Source organism: Podarcis vaucheri, assembly GCF_965113315.1.
Source record: "Podarcis vaucheri genome assembly, chromosome: 1".
Classification (NCBI taxonomy): Eukaryota; Metazoa; Chordata; class Lepidosauria; order Squamata; family Lacertidae; genus Podarcis; species Podarcis vaucheri.
This window is the reverse complement of record NC_138759.1, coordinates 86815984-86831728: the sequence shown is the minus strand read 5'-3', so window position 1 is coordinate 86831728 and position 15745 is coordinate 86815984. Positions and strand designations below refer to the sequence as shown.

The following is a 15745-nucleotide window of genomic DNA, read 5'->3' as shown; positions in this document are numbered from 1 at the left end:
AGTCTGAGAACCTTTGACAAGTTTGAAGCCTCCAGTTGGCTAACCTAGCAGTACTGCTCCCTGTTTATACCCTGACAAAACATTTATGTAGACCTCTTGTAGAGGCTCAGTAAAGTAATAGAAATGATAATGTCTGTAAACAGAACCTTAAATGAAGTATTGGGAGAAGCTATGTGCAATCGCTGCAGATAACTGTTAAGGCATGTGCTATACAATATTTGACTTTAACACCAGAAAATTCCAATTAAATTATATCACATTTGTAAAATGCACACTGTTTGGCCTGAGTACCAGCAGAAGATACATAGGGCCAGAGTCAACGAACTGGTCCCCCATCAGAAGAAGCCCACACAGGAGTTCTGCTAGCACAGTAGGGCTTTCTCCTTGTGCCATGTGCCCCCTGAAATTGGCTCATAGGGTGGGAGGTGTTGAGAGAACCCCAAGAACAGCATGTGGTGGGAGGAGAGGAGAGATTGGTCTGTCTGGCAAGCAGAAAGAGTGGCAGAAGAGTGTGAAGCTCAATTCTTCCCAGCTTCTAGTATTCAACGCAAGAGTGCACTTCCAGCAGTATACCACAAGGGCTACTGTTGGGAGCCCATTTCTCATACCTGTTCATCATTGCTGAATGACAGCTTCAAATAACAACTCAAACTTTACTAATACCAAGGAATAAAATAGCTACATTTGAGCAAGTACAAAGTATTATCTGGGGCATTAAACCCCCCCCCCCCCGACAACCCTGTAATAATGCATTTAGCTGTTCTAGGAGCCAAGAACAAGAGGTCCTACCTAAGCTTGGGGGAAGACACACATTGTCTGGTACAATGTTAATAGTTTACTGGAAAATTGCACAGGTGTGTGTGCGTACTCTTAGTACTTGTGGGCAATTCTCTGCATCATCTTCACTCCTATCCTCTTTATCCATTTAGACAAGATGTTTCTTACTCCAGATCCAAAGACATCTGAAGGGCACAACTCCCATCCACCCCAGCTAGCATGACTAATAATCAGTGGTGATGTGAGTTGTAGTCCAAAATATCTGGTGGGTACCATATTGATGAAGGCCAATTTAGGCTCTTAGAAATGTAAGTATCTTACCTGTACTACTGGCCCCACCAGCATAATGGATATGCAGCTGCTTTTGCATTTCATGACATTATGTTCACCTATGTTCATCACCCTAATTCATATTCATTATTATCTATTTGGTCACATACTAGTGCAGTTCGATCCATTCATCCTCCAAGAAATGGCGGCCTTGCTCCAATCCACAAACCAACAAGCCCCTAAATGCCATCTAGAGTGAGTGTAAGATGAGAGCTAAGAAAGAAGAAAAATGTGGCTGGAAACCCTTTTTTATAGTTTGCAAATGAGTGTACAAAACACCCCTGTCTAAAAGCTACATCTTTAGGCAGTAGACAAATATGGCAAACCACCACCTCCGTCCCTCACAAACCCAGCATTTCTTTTTGGAGATGGTAATGTGACGTGAGTAGCAGCAACCGTGCTTTTTTTGTGAAATCATGGAAGGTCCAAAAGCGAGTAGCACAGATCGTACAGGAATGAGGACAGGGAGCTAACCTCACCCTCTTCTGCCTTAGCTGGCTGGTTTGTACGAGAACAAAAGCCTACAGGAATTATGCCTTCTGGTTACACTGTCTACAACTTTATTAACAAAGAATGCTAATAGAGACTTTCCTAATAGCATACTGAGTTAACACGTCACATTCCGCACTGCCAGTGGTTTCACGGTCATGCTTTCAAAGAGCAATTTTGCTAGGCACAGACACATAAGAACTCACCTCTTCTAGAGCCTCTTATGGCCAATAGACTGCATTTGACACATTTCAATCCTCTTGGAAAAAACACTTTCAGAAGACAGTTGCTTTCTATTCCCCCCCCCCCCCAGTTTGTTCAGAACCCCTGAAACAGTAGCAGATGAGATGCAGGGACTTGTTCCTCAGAGTGCCCCAACATTTCGGCTGTGGAGGCACGATTCACAAATTACTGTGACCAGAGAGAGGCCAATTTGTATCACGATATGGCAGCCATCACTGTGTGGGAGTCTTGTGCACACCACCTCTTAATGGCCAGACTGGGTCATTTCCACCACATATCTGACTGCTTGCAGTGGCTTGATTGGGTAAGGGGAGGAAGCCTGCCTAATCCACATAGTGAGCATCTGCCCTGAAACACCCCCCCCCCCATGCAATGGCAGTGTGGAACCATTTCAAGCAACATTCTTCGTGGTGGCTATCACAAGAGCGTTGTCAAGGAAATTTAGAGGCACACTCCAGATCTGCTTGGTGACAGCATACATGCTTGATTTGCCCACAGCAGCTTCCATAATGCTTAACTCCCTGCACAGCAAAGCAGGGCTAGCAATTTGCCGACAATCTTTTCATGCCTGAATATAACAAAATGTTTGAAGGGGAGAAGGCTAAGAGCTCTACTGTCTGGGGACAGGAGAAAAAAAAATATTGGTCCACTTTCCCCCAGCAACCCACAGTAGTCCTGGGATGTTACCATCAGAAGGTAGGAGCTGGGGAGAAAGATAGCATTCCCATCAACACAGACATCAGTGCTCTCTGGAAAAGGAAAAGAACTCTCCACATTCCCAACAGTGTTAGCCGTCATTTTTTTTCTTCCTCTGACAGGGGTAGCTTTCCTGTCATCCTTGCCCCTGCTGCCTTCCACCGATCTGAGAGACAGAAATGAAACTCCCCCCATCACACTTGTCATTAAGTCATGCTCACAGCCAGGTCCATTGCCCAAGATTAATTTGATTATTTTTCTTTTTTAAAAAACTGTATAGAAATCAACACACTGCCATCATTCTGTGCATCTGGAGCGGCCGCAAGAGGCCCAGGGCTCAGTGAAATCTCTTCTCTTCCCACACATACCGCTTCCCTGCAGGCACCTTCCGGAAAAACAGGCTGTTCCCTCTGCTCATGTTACCCTGAAAACACGAGGAAAAAGGAGGCATGAGAGGGAATGTGAATAGAGACTGAGACTTTGGGGACAGAGCAACAAATACAGAGGGTTCCCCCCCCCATTGAGGGTCAAATTCTGTCAGGGGCAATCTGTTTTAATTGGAGTGGGGGCAGAGTCTCTCTTTCTCTCTTCTTTCCTGAAGAAAGAAAGAGCTTGGAGACGGCTCCCTATTTCAAGGCTCTCCCAACCATAAAACTAAGCCCCAAGAGATGAAGCTTGCCCACCCTGGAACATCAACACTTGGTGTGGCAGCTGGAATGCACCCAGAAGAGGTGAGGGCACCCCAAGCCACACAGTGAGATCTTGGTCTGGCATCCTTGCTTGGGAGGCTAGTACACCCAACGGCCAAAACCCCTGGAAGAATTGGAGAGGGGGACTCTGTATTGCCAATTTCCTCTCCCACCCACATCAAGGGCAAGATGCTATGGTCCTCTAATGAAAGGGCAGACAAGACAGACATACCTCCCCCTGTAGCTGGCTCCAGCAGTGTAACCAGGACGAGTAGGCTGGGGCATAAGGAGGGAGGCCACCAGCGAGCCTGAGAAACAGCAAGAGACCAGGGTAATTTACCAAAACAGCTCACCAACAATATCCCATGTGCAGAACATGCATTTCTAGCTTCATAGTCACTTGGGAAACAGTAGCCCAGATGCAACTTCTAGACTAGAACAATTACTTCAAAGAACATTCAGGCTGAGCTTTTATATTAAAAAAAGAAAGAGAGTGAGACAGGTCTGAATCAATGAGCAAAGTAAAAGGTCTGTTCCTTCTAGATAAAAATGCATTTGTACACCAGCAGTTCAGGCTTGCAGCCGGCGTACAGCTGCTGGTCATGTGGCCAGCGTGACTAAGCCGCTTCTGGCAAACCAGAGCAGCGCACAGAAACGCCTTTTACCTTCCCGCTGGAGCAGTACCTATTTATCTACTTGCACTTGACATGCTTTAAAACTGCTAGGTGGGCAGGAGCTGGGACCGAACAATGGGAGCTCATCCCATCGCAGGGATTCGAACTGCCAACCTTCTGATCGGCAAGCCCTAGGCTCTGTGGTTTAGACCACAGCGCCACCTGCGTCCCTGCACATAGCCATGGTTAATGCTTAAAACCATGGTTTAATGCGAGTTTAACCATGGTTTATTGTGAAAGCGCAGTGGGCTCAGAAGTCCTTACTTCACTTCTCCTCAGCTTCTGTCTGCATGGGGAGCAACAAACCACAAATCCTGGCTTGTTGTGGCGTCTGAAACACAAGGGTTGTGGTTTGCTTCTCTCCAAACCAAGCAGTAAGCCCATAACATGCTCATTCACATTAACTATGGTTTCATGTGATGCATGAACCAGACCTATAATTTAAGTATTTTCTCAAGAGACTCCACAGTTCTCAACATCCTGTCTCCTTGTGGCCAGAAGGTACATCCCAGTGTCTAACCCAAGCTTCCTCAACCTTGGCCCTCCAGGTGTTTTTGGCCTACAACTCCCATGATCCCTAGCTAGCGGGACCAGTGGTCAGGAATGATGGGAATTGTAGTCTCAAAATATCTGGGGGGGGGACAAGGTTGAGGAAGCTTGGTCTAACCCATCAAACAATGAAAGAATCACAATTTTCTACCTCTGTATGATCAGATTCATTAATAAAATCAACACCCATAAACCATGTACTGTAGTAAGATAAAAATGAATAAAAAAAGCTTGACAACCACGGGGAGAAACAGGACAGATCCCTTATTTTCTCTTGAGATTGGAAATCTATTGAATAGACCTGTAGTGTCCACATGAATTTAAAAATATTTACTGGATTTGCATATAACCACAAGATTGAAAGCCAGGTTCAAATTTTTAGAAATCCTTAGCTGCATCTCCAGCCACAACTATTTTGAACATAGGCAGGGCACACTGAAGGAGATGGCTCTTCGACCACTGAACTTTTAAATTAAACCCTTAAGAGCTATTCTAGGAGACTTTCCATGTCAGATGCTTTATTTTCAAGCTCTGTGGGTTGTGGTACCTAAACACTGAAAAGCAGCTGCTGAAAATATGAAGAGAACAGATGCGAGATGCAGCACATTGCTAAAACTCTCATTGCTTCATGAAGGAAAGGGACCTGACAAACCAAGACTAAATGAGACTGAACTGCTTGTATTATACATTTGAAAACACACAATCAAAAGCCAAGTTAGAGAAATCAGACTCTGCACTCACCCACAACTATTAATGGCCATCAGGTTTGAGACGAGTACAAAGGGGTAAGTCAGCATACTGGCAAAGAACTGCAGATACAATACAGCAAAATACACCAATGAAAAGAGTCCCTCAGTTTTCCTTCACAAGCCCCACCCAGCTGATGGCCTCTTAATGGCAGAACCTTCTTAGAGCTGTAGTTGCAGGGAGCATGCCTTAGGCTAGAGAGAAGGAGCTCCACAGGGCAGTGAAGCGTTATTGCAGTCGCAATTCTGTTTCAGGACAGGAGTTCACAGCAATCACGAAGCAGATAAAATGAAATGGCTGGTAATTGTTCAGCTTAAGCCGAACAGTAGTTTGAGTCAAGCAACAGCACCTACTTAGGAGCTCAGCACTAGAGATCAGACGGATCTCACAGGTATTGAACAGAGATCCTGAGGTGTACAGCTTGCAAGGCTTCTTGCACAGGACATCACCAGCATCACCCCCAAACTTCAGGATGAAGTGCTCATGCCTACGCTCACATCCTCAGGACACAACCCGCCCCCTCTTCCCACAGGAAAGAGAAATGAACTATACACTCACTCCAGTGACAGCCTGAGAATAGCTTTTCATCTCATTCATGGTGGAGACCTAGAAAGAAGAGAAACAAAGTAACTGACCCCTGTTCCTCAATTAAGAGTAATCATTCCCAAATCCATCATAATCCCTGCACTGGAGCAAAATCTGAAGGAGCTGCCTGAAAGTACTAGATGTAATGGAGGTAGCAAGAGGCAACCACATTCAGAGGCTGGGGACAAAAAGGATATACAGTGGTACCTCTGGTTGTGAACGGGATCCGTTCAGGAGGTCCAGCAGTATCCCAAAGTTTTTGCAACCGGAGAGACCACTTCTGCACATGTGCGTGCAGCGAAACACTTCCAGGTTTGCCATTTTCACAACCCGAAGTTTACATTACCTGAGGGTAACCTAACTCGAGGTTCCACTGTATTGCTCAGGAGGATGTGCAACAGGACCACAATAGGGACCCTTCAAGCTGACCAAGGCTAGGGGAGGAAACCTTTCATACCTGCCTACCTGAGCTCAGCACTCCATTGTCTACACCCCATACATCACATACCTGTAGTCTACTTACCCCATTCTCCAGTGCATAGGTATTGATGAGGTAGGCCAGCATGTTACAGAGCCACAAGGACAGGATGTCCCCAAGCAGGCGGGGAATAAGGCCCCTGGAAAAGGGAAAAAACTGATAAGTGAGAAGGCCACATACTGCCTGGAAACAACATGTTACATACATATGCGCGCTTCCCTCCAGTGTGTGAGGCAGAAAGTCTGGCTGTATTTCCATGATGGGAGGCTGACAAACTTTAGTGCAAAGCACAATGTTACACATTCTCCCAAGAAAGATCACAATCTGCTTAAGACAATCTGGGCTGAATTAGACCAACGTTTCAACTAGTTGAACATTCTGCCTCCCACGAGCTCTGGCCATAATTGGACTCGCCCTCTGTCCCTCCCTGTTCACCATGTCCCCCATGAACCAACAACCATGGCAGGTACAAAAGGAAGTTCACACCCCCACACACACATACACAAGCAAGTACTCACGCAAAAAATCCCAAGATGCCCTCTTCCCGGTAAATGGTGACAAAGGAGCTCAGCACCCCACTGAAAAGTAAGAAAGAAATTCATTTACTCTCAGAAATCAAGAAACAAGTGTCTCTCCCTGACCCCCTCCCCATTTTCAACTTCAACGATGACAGGAAACCTCTGTGCTCACACACTGATTGCTCCCTGGCCTCTTTTTAAGTTCTCCTACAAAAAAGGCATTGGCCTTGTGGGCTAAAGTCCAAAGGAAGCCGCCTGGTCACAAATATGCACATACCTGTACTTGGTCTCTCTGCCAATGAACTGCACCATACACCTCAACGTGATCACTGAAGGACAAGGACGGAGGGAAAAGGGAAATGACATCAGCAAGGATCCTCCCCACTCTCCTTCCCTTACTCAGGCCAACACAGGAACACACTACTTCGCCACTCTCCCTAATTGAAGCTTAACTCAGACAGGATATGCCCCTGGTTCGGGAACAGGGGTTCAACCACAGTTAAATGGAATAGAATGCCCCTTGAAAATTCAGGCTCATGGTAAGGAGCTATGACCTTGGATGCCCAAGTGGCAGCTGGGGCCAGAATGCCTTTGCCTAGCTGACACCAGTGTGCCAACTATGCCCATTCTTTGTCACGACAACACTTGCCTCATACACATCACATTTGGATTACTGCAATGCTCTCTACATTGGGCTGCTTTTGAAAGCTACTATTGGCAGAATGCCGCAGCCAGCCTGTTAACAGGGGCTGCGTACAGGGACCATGTGACCCCCTTACTGAAACAGCTGTACTGGCTTCCAGTGTGTTTTGACTCATTTTGTTAGGCACCTTCAGCTGATTAGGAAAAATGGAGTATAAATGTCATCAGGAAATAATTACATATCAGATAATTGATCAAAGCCAGCAGTGTGCAAGATGGATACCTGAAGCACAAAAACAATGACCATGAAGGGACCTGAATGTAACAAGGAAAGGCTGGTGAATGACTTTCCTCTTTCTTGTTTCCAGGGAGGTAATTGTGTGCTGGCAGTGACCAAAGGGCTACAGGCCCCTACTTACCATGAAAAGGGTGGGTGACTAGCGTAGCAGCAGAACGTGCAATCATCTCTTGAGAAGTCTATGACCAAAAGGAATGGCAAAAACATCAGCAGAAAGCCAGCCAAGGAAATGGCAATATTTAAAATGACAGAATACTCCCCATCTGACCAGGTTCCACTAAAGCACCTAATGGCTGTCACTTAGTGTGAGTTACAACTCGAAGCATTTGTGCTAAGGAGCTGCACTTGGAGGTTAAAACTGAGTTTATAATTCCTCTACTAATCAAAGCTAGTTTCAGCTGAGCCACAGGTTTCAACTCATTTAGAGACAGTGCTTTGCTCTATTATCACGCTAGGCACAGACTTTCCAAGTGCATCCTATTGCCCACTATAGCACACTGGAAGGGCTCTTTCTAGGTGCCTCATCTCTCTAGTTCTAGGACTTCTGTGCATGGATGTACACTCCCCTTTAAACAGCTTGCAGACATCTTGTCATATTGGGTGGGATTCACCTAACAAACTCATCAGCAGAAGCCCTGCCCAAGGGCTTCTGCTTGTACAATGTGCTTTCCCCCCAGTCTCCTCCCCCCCCCTGGAAGCCAATGCAAGGATTCCCACTCACGTAACAGGACTTTCCCTCCCTCTCCTCTTGCCACATCCTCCTAAAATCTGCTCTGGAGGATTGAGAGAACCCCCAGGACAGTGCACAGTGGGAGGAGAGAATAAATTGCTCCTTCGGGCAAGCAGAACCCTCCTTAATGCTGGGTTAATTACAACCCAATATTGCATGCTTAAAGTCAGTTATCCTGGCCTCTGTTCACTGATATGGAACAAAACTGGCAGGCTGCAATGTGGGACACTTCTGCACCATTGCCAGGCACCAACCAAGGGCCCCATAGATTCTAAAACAGCCTTTCTCAACCTGTGGGTCCCCAGATGTTGTTGAACTACAACTCCCATCACCCCTAGCTAGGAAGGCCAAAGCTCAGGGATGATGGGAGTTGTAGTTCAACATCTGGGGACCCACAGCTTGAAAACCGCTGCTCTAAATGGTTCCCCACTGCCTGACTTGTCTTTGCCACCCAGTCATTCACCTCACACACCCTCCTGCTCCCCCAGCATCTTTTAGCAGTGGGTAGGTGGAAGTGCCTCTTTTGAAGGAGAGCCAAGCTTGGCTCCTATTCCTGGAGGCTGCCCATGTTCATTTATCCAAAACACAATGCCTGATCAGTTCTGTCAGTGAACAGATTGTCACCATTCAACCCTGGCACCTGTGCATATGAAATCCTAATACATCCCAGCTTAAAGGTAAGGTAAGGGTACCCCTGCCCGTACGGGCCAGTCGTGTCCGACTCTAGGGTTGTGCGGCCATCTCACTTAAGAGGCCGGGGGCCAGCGCTGTCCGGAGACACTTCCGGGTCACATGGCCAGCGTGACAAAGCTGCTCTGGCGAGCCAGCACCAGCGCAGCACACGGAACCGCCGTTTACCTTCCCGCTATAAAGTGGTACCTATTTATCTACTTGCACTTAGGGTGCTTTCGAACTGCTAGGTGGGCAGGAGCTGGGACCGAAAGACGGGAGCTCACCCTGCCACAGGGATTCGAACCGCCGACCATGCGATCGGCAAGCCCTAGGCACTGAGGTTTTACCCACAGCGCCACCCGCGTCCCTATACATCCCAGCTTAGCCCATGACAAATGAATCCATCTCTTACCTCCTTAACAACTTGCTCCAAGGAGGACGCGGATTCCTTGGGGCTGATCCCTGGGTCCTGGAGAGAAAAGTGAGCATCAGAAGTCATGGGGTAACAGCATTTCCAGTGCTGTCTGTAGAAGGCATCTTGTTGTGCTGTCTAATTCTGGATGGAAGATATTCTGGAGAACCCCAGAACTCCCAGAGAATGCACTACTCTACATACCATCTGATACAGGCAGCAGCCACCTCCCAATACCCATGAGCTCAGGGAAGGGAAATAGAGGAGCAATCACTTGGGTGGGAAAGGGAGAAGCAACTCATGCAAACAAATAAAAGCTAAGAACCTACTTACCTCAACTTGATCAGCTTCCTGGCAGTGCTAGAAGTAGGAAAACAGAGAAAAATGAGCCCATGGCTTATCTCCTCATTCTCAGCATTTTAAGCATACGTAATTGTCTTCGCATTTACTTTCCCATTCCCACGATTGGATTGCAAGAAAAGGTGTCTAATAAATTTAATTAATAAGAATAAGAATATTCCATGCTTCTATATTCAGGTAGGTAGCTGTGTTGGTCTGACACTGTCGAAATATATAAAATAATAATAATAAATGTCCAGCAGCACCTTAGAGACCAACTAAGTTTGTTCTTGGTATAAGCTCTTGTGTGCATTTACACTTCTTCAGATACAGTGTATCTCAAGAAGTGTGCATGCACATGAAAGCTTATACCAAGAACAAACTTAGTTGGTCTCTAAGGTGCTACTGCACAATTTTTAAATTTTTAAAATATATTTCAATACTCCATGCCGTTTGTCTCAAAAATGTCCTCAAGATTGTTACTTGAATTATTCCCAATGAAAAGAAGGTAAATATTACTTCTCGTACTCTTATTGCAAGCCAGCTGAATTTTTGGGGGAAAGTAATACATACTATATTTTTCCATGTATAAGACTATATTTCCCCCCAAATTTTTAAAGTTTAAAATTGGGGGTCATCTTATACACAGAGTGTTTAAAATATTTATTTCTTAATTTTGGGCTGAAAAAATAAGGGTCCTCTTATACATGGGGGCATCTTATAGATGGAAAAATACAGTACTTCTGAAGGATTTTCATATACCTATAAAAACCTGCATGTTACTCTGCAACTATTATCCCACAATATGTTCAGTGATTTCTCCAAGATGTATCAGATGTAACAACACTACTTATATATCTATGAGTTATATAGCATTCTTCACAAATTAATTATTGAAAGCAATGTGCATTTGAGACATCTGCCAATCTAGTTCTTCGGTGTAACTAAAAGCAGAGAAAGAGCCTTAAAAAACTGAAACTGCTACTTACAGGTTGGCACAACCAAGTGGCCACAGTAGCAATCCAGGCAGTCCACAGAAAACAAGGCTAAACTAAATTTAGATCAAAATGGTGCATCCTATAAATAAACAGTTTTGATGCTTAGAGACCTGATTGTATGGTCAAAACCATGTGTCGTATCCAAAATAGTAGTTCTGTTAGTGCAACAGAACTTCATCTCACTCTCCTCACCCGTGCACCCTCCCCAAATCTGCTTCAGAGGATTGGGGTAACCCCCGGAATACATTTAGAGGATGCATGGGGAGAGGAGAAGGGAGGGAAGTTCTGGGGCATAGCCAGAAGCCCTTGCACTAGCAAAATACTTTGCTGGAAACCACCCCATGAAACTATCAAGTATCTTGCCATTCACTCTCAGCATCAATCACAATAATTATTGGTAGCAACCAAAAAGTCTGACTTGCAAATACCTTTATTTGGAACTGTTGTTGGCTTGGGCCATAAAATGCCAAGCTATGCTTTGGTGCTCTAAGAACAAATTTTGTCTGCCAAGGCTTTAAGCTAGTTTACAACCCCTGTGTGAATGCTGAGTACATACCATACCCTGATTATTTGAATACAACTAGAAATTTGGGCTTACACTGAAGAGGATGCAATTTAATGAATGGGAGCACACAAGAGAAGGAGGGGAGCAGATAAAACTCATTCAAGTGATACATTCCATGTGGAAACAGCCCACTGTGTTTACTAAGGCTTAATCCTAGACAACTACAAACACCCTCCTCATATTTGCCATAGCAAGCATTCCTTCCAATCTCTGACAAGCCACAGAACGCAACTTGAGTCTAGGGAAGGCGGGAATAATACCTGAAGTTGCACACTGTTCTACAGGTGTTCCAAATAACGATTTTCACTGCCTTAAAAAGACAACTAACACGTTATTGGCAGGGCTTAGCAGGGCATGGCTGACTTTATCAGATTGTGAAATGTTTAGCATACTAATGTTACTATAGAATAAAATTATATAGTACCTGTAAAACCTTACTGTGCACTATAGTGCCGATAGCTCCTGAGCAGAGTCTAGGAGTCAAACCTTTGAAGAGTCCAGCCCTTCCATCAATCTTCATAATGTGTTTAGCTGAAAACAGAAGTCAATACAGATTAAAGGATCATACTCAACATTGACTCTCACCGCATTCACACACCTGCCTAGAGGAGATTCCAGCACTCAAAAATGTGTTTTTAAAAAAAGAAGTTAGGGATGCAAAACTATTTAAAACTCGGCCTATCCCATGCTAGAGAAGACTGGGCCTGATGCCAAGTTAGAAACTTCAGTACAAAGGTCACGATACACAGCTGCAGGCATAATCTCCTGCACAGCAAAGCATGCTCATGTCCTATTTATTTCAGCATGCTTAACTGAACATTGGACTACACTTAAAATAATGTCAGCATGCACCAGAACCCGGCTTGCCCTTCCCAAACTCTGCCATCCTCTACAGCAAGGAGGGAAAGTCACAGGTTTCCCAGATATTGCCAAATGGTTAGGAAGTTGAACAACATCTAGAGGGTCACAGCTCCCCCATCTCTGAGTTGCAGTAACAAATTACTTGTTAATGATCCTAAGTTTGAGTAACAGTGTGCAAGAAAGCAAGCAAGCTCAGAGCCAATAATATACAAGTTGGAGCATGAAGTGTGGCATTGCTGGGACATGCACATGCATGCACAGGCTAAATCACATGAAGGATACTTGAAGGGCAATAGGCTACAGGAAGAGAGAGGCTCAGATGCCCAAACATTGTACTTTCCTGTTATTCTAACTCTGTCTCACTGCATGAATTCAAAAGCCAATGATCATGGCTATAGCACTGAAGCGTCTTAAGAGTTGAGACTCAGCACTTTACCTATATAAACTGCCACTGTTCCAACAGTTGCAGGATCTCTAGCTAATCCTTGTACACATGAGAAGCTCTGCTTCAAAGGCATAGGCACCACCAAGTGCAGTGCAGCAATTACAGCAATCCAATCCTGCTTTAAGTCTTTCTGGCTCATTCACAAATCTTATACATTATGCACTCACCATAAGCAAAGAGACCAGGCAGCTGATAGACCTGTCGCCCAAAGATATTTCTTCCCAGAGTTGGAGGGAGGGGTTCATATCCCACCTTCAAAATAAAGAGACAGCCTACAGCAACCTCTACAGTGTGAACAGCACCCCAAGGAATAACCCCAACATTCCCTAGCAGTGAACAACTACGGCTATTCCACTCACTGGACATTTGAAAACTGAACCATAAGAGAAAATATGATAGATTTTTTGTTCTTCGAATTCTATGGCTGTGCTACTAACTGTAAGTTTAAAGTTCTAAAACCACTATATTCAGAAGATGGTAACAGTTTGTAGCTCACATTAAATGTCTGGGTGGTCTGCAGTTCAGCAGAAAGTCTGGCAGGATCACTGGATACCAGGTGCCATCTCTTAGTGCTATACATATATATGTCTTACTAGTGATTGTCATAAGATGTTCTGGGAATCTTTTTGGCTAAAGAACAGGAAATAAATACTTTAAATAAAATTTGGAGCTACAGACCAAACATATATCCCCACAGACGCTGCACCATATTCCCCCACTTCTTCGCTCCAAAGTGATTCCCCCCTGCATTTTTTCCAACCAGGTAAAGTTATTTTAAAATGTTTGTCCTTGATGTGATCTAGGTGACCCTGAAGATAAGTTTGCTGTGATTAAATGTTAAACAACTAGTTGAGAACATGGAGCTATTTTGCTTTTTATGCTGTGAATAGCCACTTGATTTGTCACAATATATCATACTAGTCAACATGTTTTCCATAGTTTATAACTCACATTATCAAGGTCTGCAATTTAGCAAAAAGTTTTACGGACAAATTGGATACTGTGTTTCACAAGTCCAATTTACCAAAGAAGACAATGTGCTTTCTTGGCAGAGGTAGGCGGTATTTATTTTTGAGATAGATATCCCACTACATAGCTCCACATATCCTCTGTGTAGTGAATCATATGAGAACCACTGTGAGGCTAATAACAGAAAGTCTCACAATTGTCCTTTGCCCTTAAATTCTGAACCTTACATTATAGGAATTTGTGTATCCAAACTCCAAAATGCTAATGTGCTTCCCATTCCTGCATTTTTTATTAGAAGGTGGATATGCAGGCTGTTAAATATTTTAACAGACAGGGCTGTTGTACCTGGGGCAGCTATGCTTTTCAGCCAATGACGATACGAGTACAAAGCCACAGCTGGCCAAAAGCAACATGCAGCCAAATATACTAAATAAAGAAGTTCTTGAGGCTGAAACTACTGGGAGTGTCTGAAACGCTACCAATAAAAATGAGAAGAGGACAAATTTGAATACGAGGCACACATAAAACCAGCGCAGAAAACTGATCCAGATTCAGAAATCAGCCAGGCTCACAAAAACATTTGAGTGAGGTACGCCAGTCTGAAACTGGCTAAAATTAAACACTGGCTTCTGCAATGAGGGTTGTTCTGTGGCTAGCACTGGCAATTTTGTTCTCTCAGGAATGCGGACACAGCAAAGGCAGCAAGCGAGAGAAGCGCAGTGTCTTGGATCTGATTTTGACCCTCTGGTGTTACCGGCACCGGTTGCAAATCCCACTGCTAGGACTCAATCTATATGGCTGCTACTGTGGAACTGGTGGTTCTGGAAGCCCCGTGGATGCAGTGGATCAGTGCTGTTTCATTCATGACTGCTGTTACCGCCACGCCAGGGTCTCCTTAAAGTGTCACCGCAGGGTAAAGTGGCAGCGGTACAAACTCTCGTGCAACGGATCAGAGACGGAATGCCAGTCCATGAGTATTTGCGGCAGGATGGCATGCGAGTGTGACAAGCAGCTGGCGGAGTGTTTGACAGCAGCAAAACCCCGCAGGAAGCATTCTTTCTACAACAGGGAGGTTCTCTGCAAAGGACCCAGGGACCCTTGCCCAGCCGTTCACCGCAACTGGACTGAAATTCTACCCTGGGGAAGTCTTTCCCCTCGACCAGTCTCGAGGGGGGGCTCGTAAGTAACCATTCAACTCTGGAAGAGAAGACGCTGCGGCTGCTGATTCCCAAGGGCTCCCCTCGCCGGACCCACCTCAACACCTGCGGTTCCAGGCAGCGCAATAAAGAAAGACTCAAAAGCGAAGTTGCACCGCAAATGACGGCGCCTGCTGTCTGGATGATGTGAAAGTGAGGTAGCGCTTCCCGCGTCCCTACGAGCGGCTTTCTTTTTCCTCCGCCGGGGCGGCGGCGCTGCTGCTACGCCTCGGGGCAGGGAGGCGAGCAGCCACCGCCCTGCGAAAAGGAAGTCTGAAGCAAAGCAAGGCCCGGATACGACCCAAGCCGAAGGGCGACTCCGCTACTTTGAGGGGCTGCTGGCTACGCGCGGGGGGGCGGTGCTGCCATGGAAACGCGTTTGGGAGCGAGGAGGAAACTTCTTCCCCAGTGAGCGAGGGTGGGAGGCAACCTGGGGCTGCTTTGACCTCCTCCCACCCACCCACTCAGCGCCGCCCCCTTCGTCGCCCTCACGAGCGAGGAAAACCTGCCAGAACTGAAGGCCTCACCTGCACCAGCACCTTCACGTACATGAGCGGCTGCGAGAGCACCGTGAGGCCGGAGCCCAGCAGCATCTGAGAGGCCGTGTCCGCCATGCTGCAGCCGCGCCGGGCTCCGCCGAGGGGGGTGGGGGTGGAAGCAGAGGCTACCGCGCCACCTCCACGTGACCTGCGGTAGAGGAAGATACGGCTCGAGCCGCTGCCTCCACGTCCTTTCCCTCCCTCTCCCACTCCAACTACTTCCGGTTCCAGCTAGTCCCTGTTTCCGCCACTTCTAGAGCGCGATAGGCCTAGCCTATGGGGGGGGGGGAAGCAATATTGACAG

At 46.0% G+C, this 15745-nt stretch overlaps 2 protein-coding genes across 2 annotated transcripts; one reads left to right on the top strand and one right to left on the bottom strand.

The window, feature by feature from the left end:
• Positions 1–1644: 1644 nt before the first annotated feature.
• On the bottom strand, positions 1645–15637 carry MTCH2 (mitochondrial carrier 2). The gene is made up of 13 exons (XM_082215718.1): positions 15430–15637; positions 12905–12989; positions 11856–11962; positions 9863–9889; positions 9530–9586; positions 7837–7894; positions 7053–7104; positions 6776–6835; positions 6303–6396; positions 5753–5800; positions 5189–5256; positions 3457–3532; positions 1645–2959 (listed from the first exon to the last, which is right to left on the bottom strand). Exons 1-13 carry the CDS (start codon positions 15514–15516, stop codon positions 2873–2875), a joined length of 906 nt encoding a protein of 301 aa, XP_082071844.1. The 5' UTR covers positions 15517–15637; the 3' UTR covers positions 1645–2872.
• On the top strand, positions 14326–15418 carry LOC309528386 (phospholipase A2 crotoxin basic subunit CBb-like; the record flags this gene model as incomplete). The annotated part of the gene is made up of 1 exon (XM_082215740.1): positions 14326–15418. A coding segment is annotated over one exon (564 nt), but the record flags the coding sequence as incomplete, so codon positions are not given.
• Positions 15638–15745: the final 108 nt, after the last annotated feature.

Excerpts from the sequence above, each read along its gene's own strand:
- MTCH2 (XM_082215718.1), bottom strand. The coding sequence starts at position 15,516 with ATGGCGGACACGGCCTCTCAGATGCTGCTGGGCTCCGGCCTCACGGTG. Across the intron at positions 5,257-5,752 it reads ATTCTCAGGCTGTCACTGGA|TTCTTTGCCAGTATGCTGAC; the intron begins GTGAGTGTATAG and ends TTGTATCTGCAG. Across the intron at positions 2,960-3,456 it reads GGAGCCAGCTACAGGGGGAG|GGTAACATGAGCAGAGGGAA; the intron begins GTATGTCTGTCT and ends TCGTGTTTTCAG.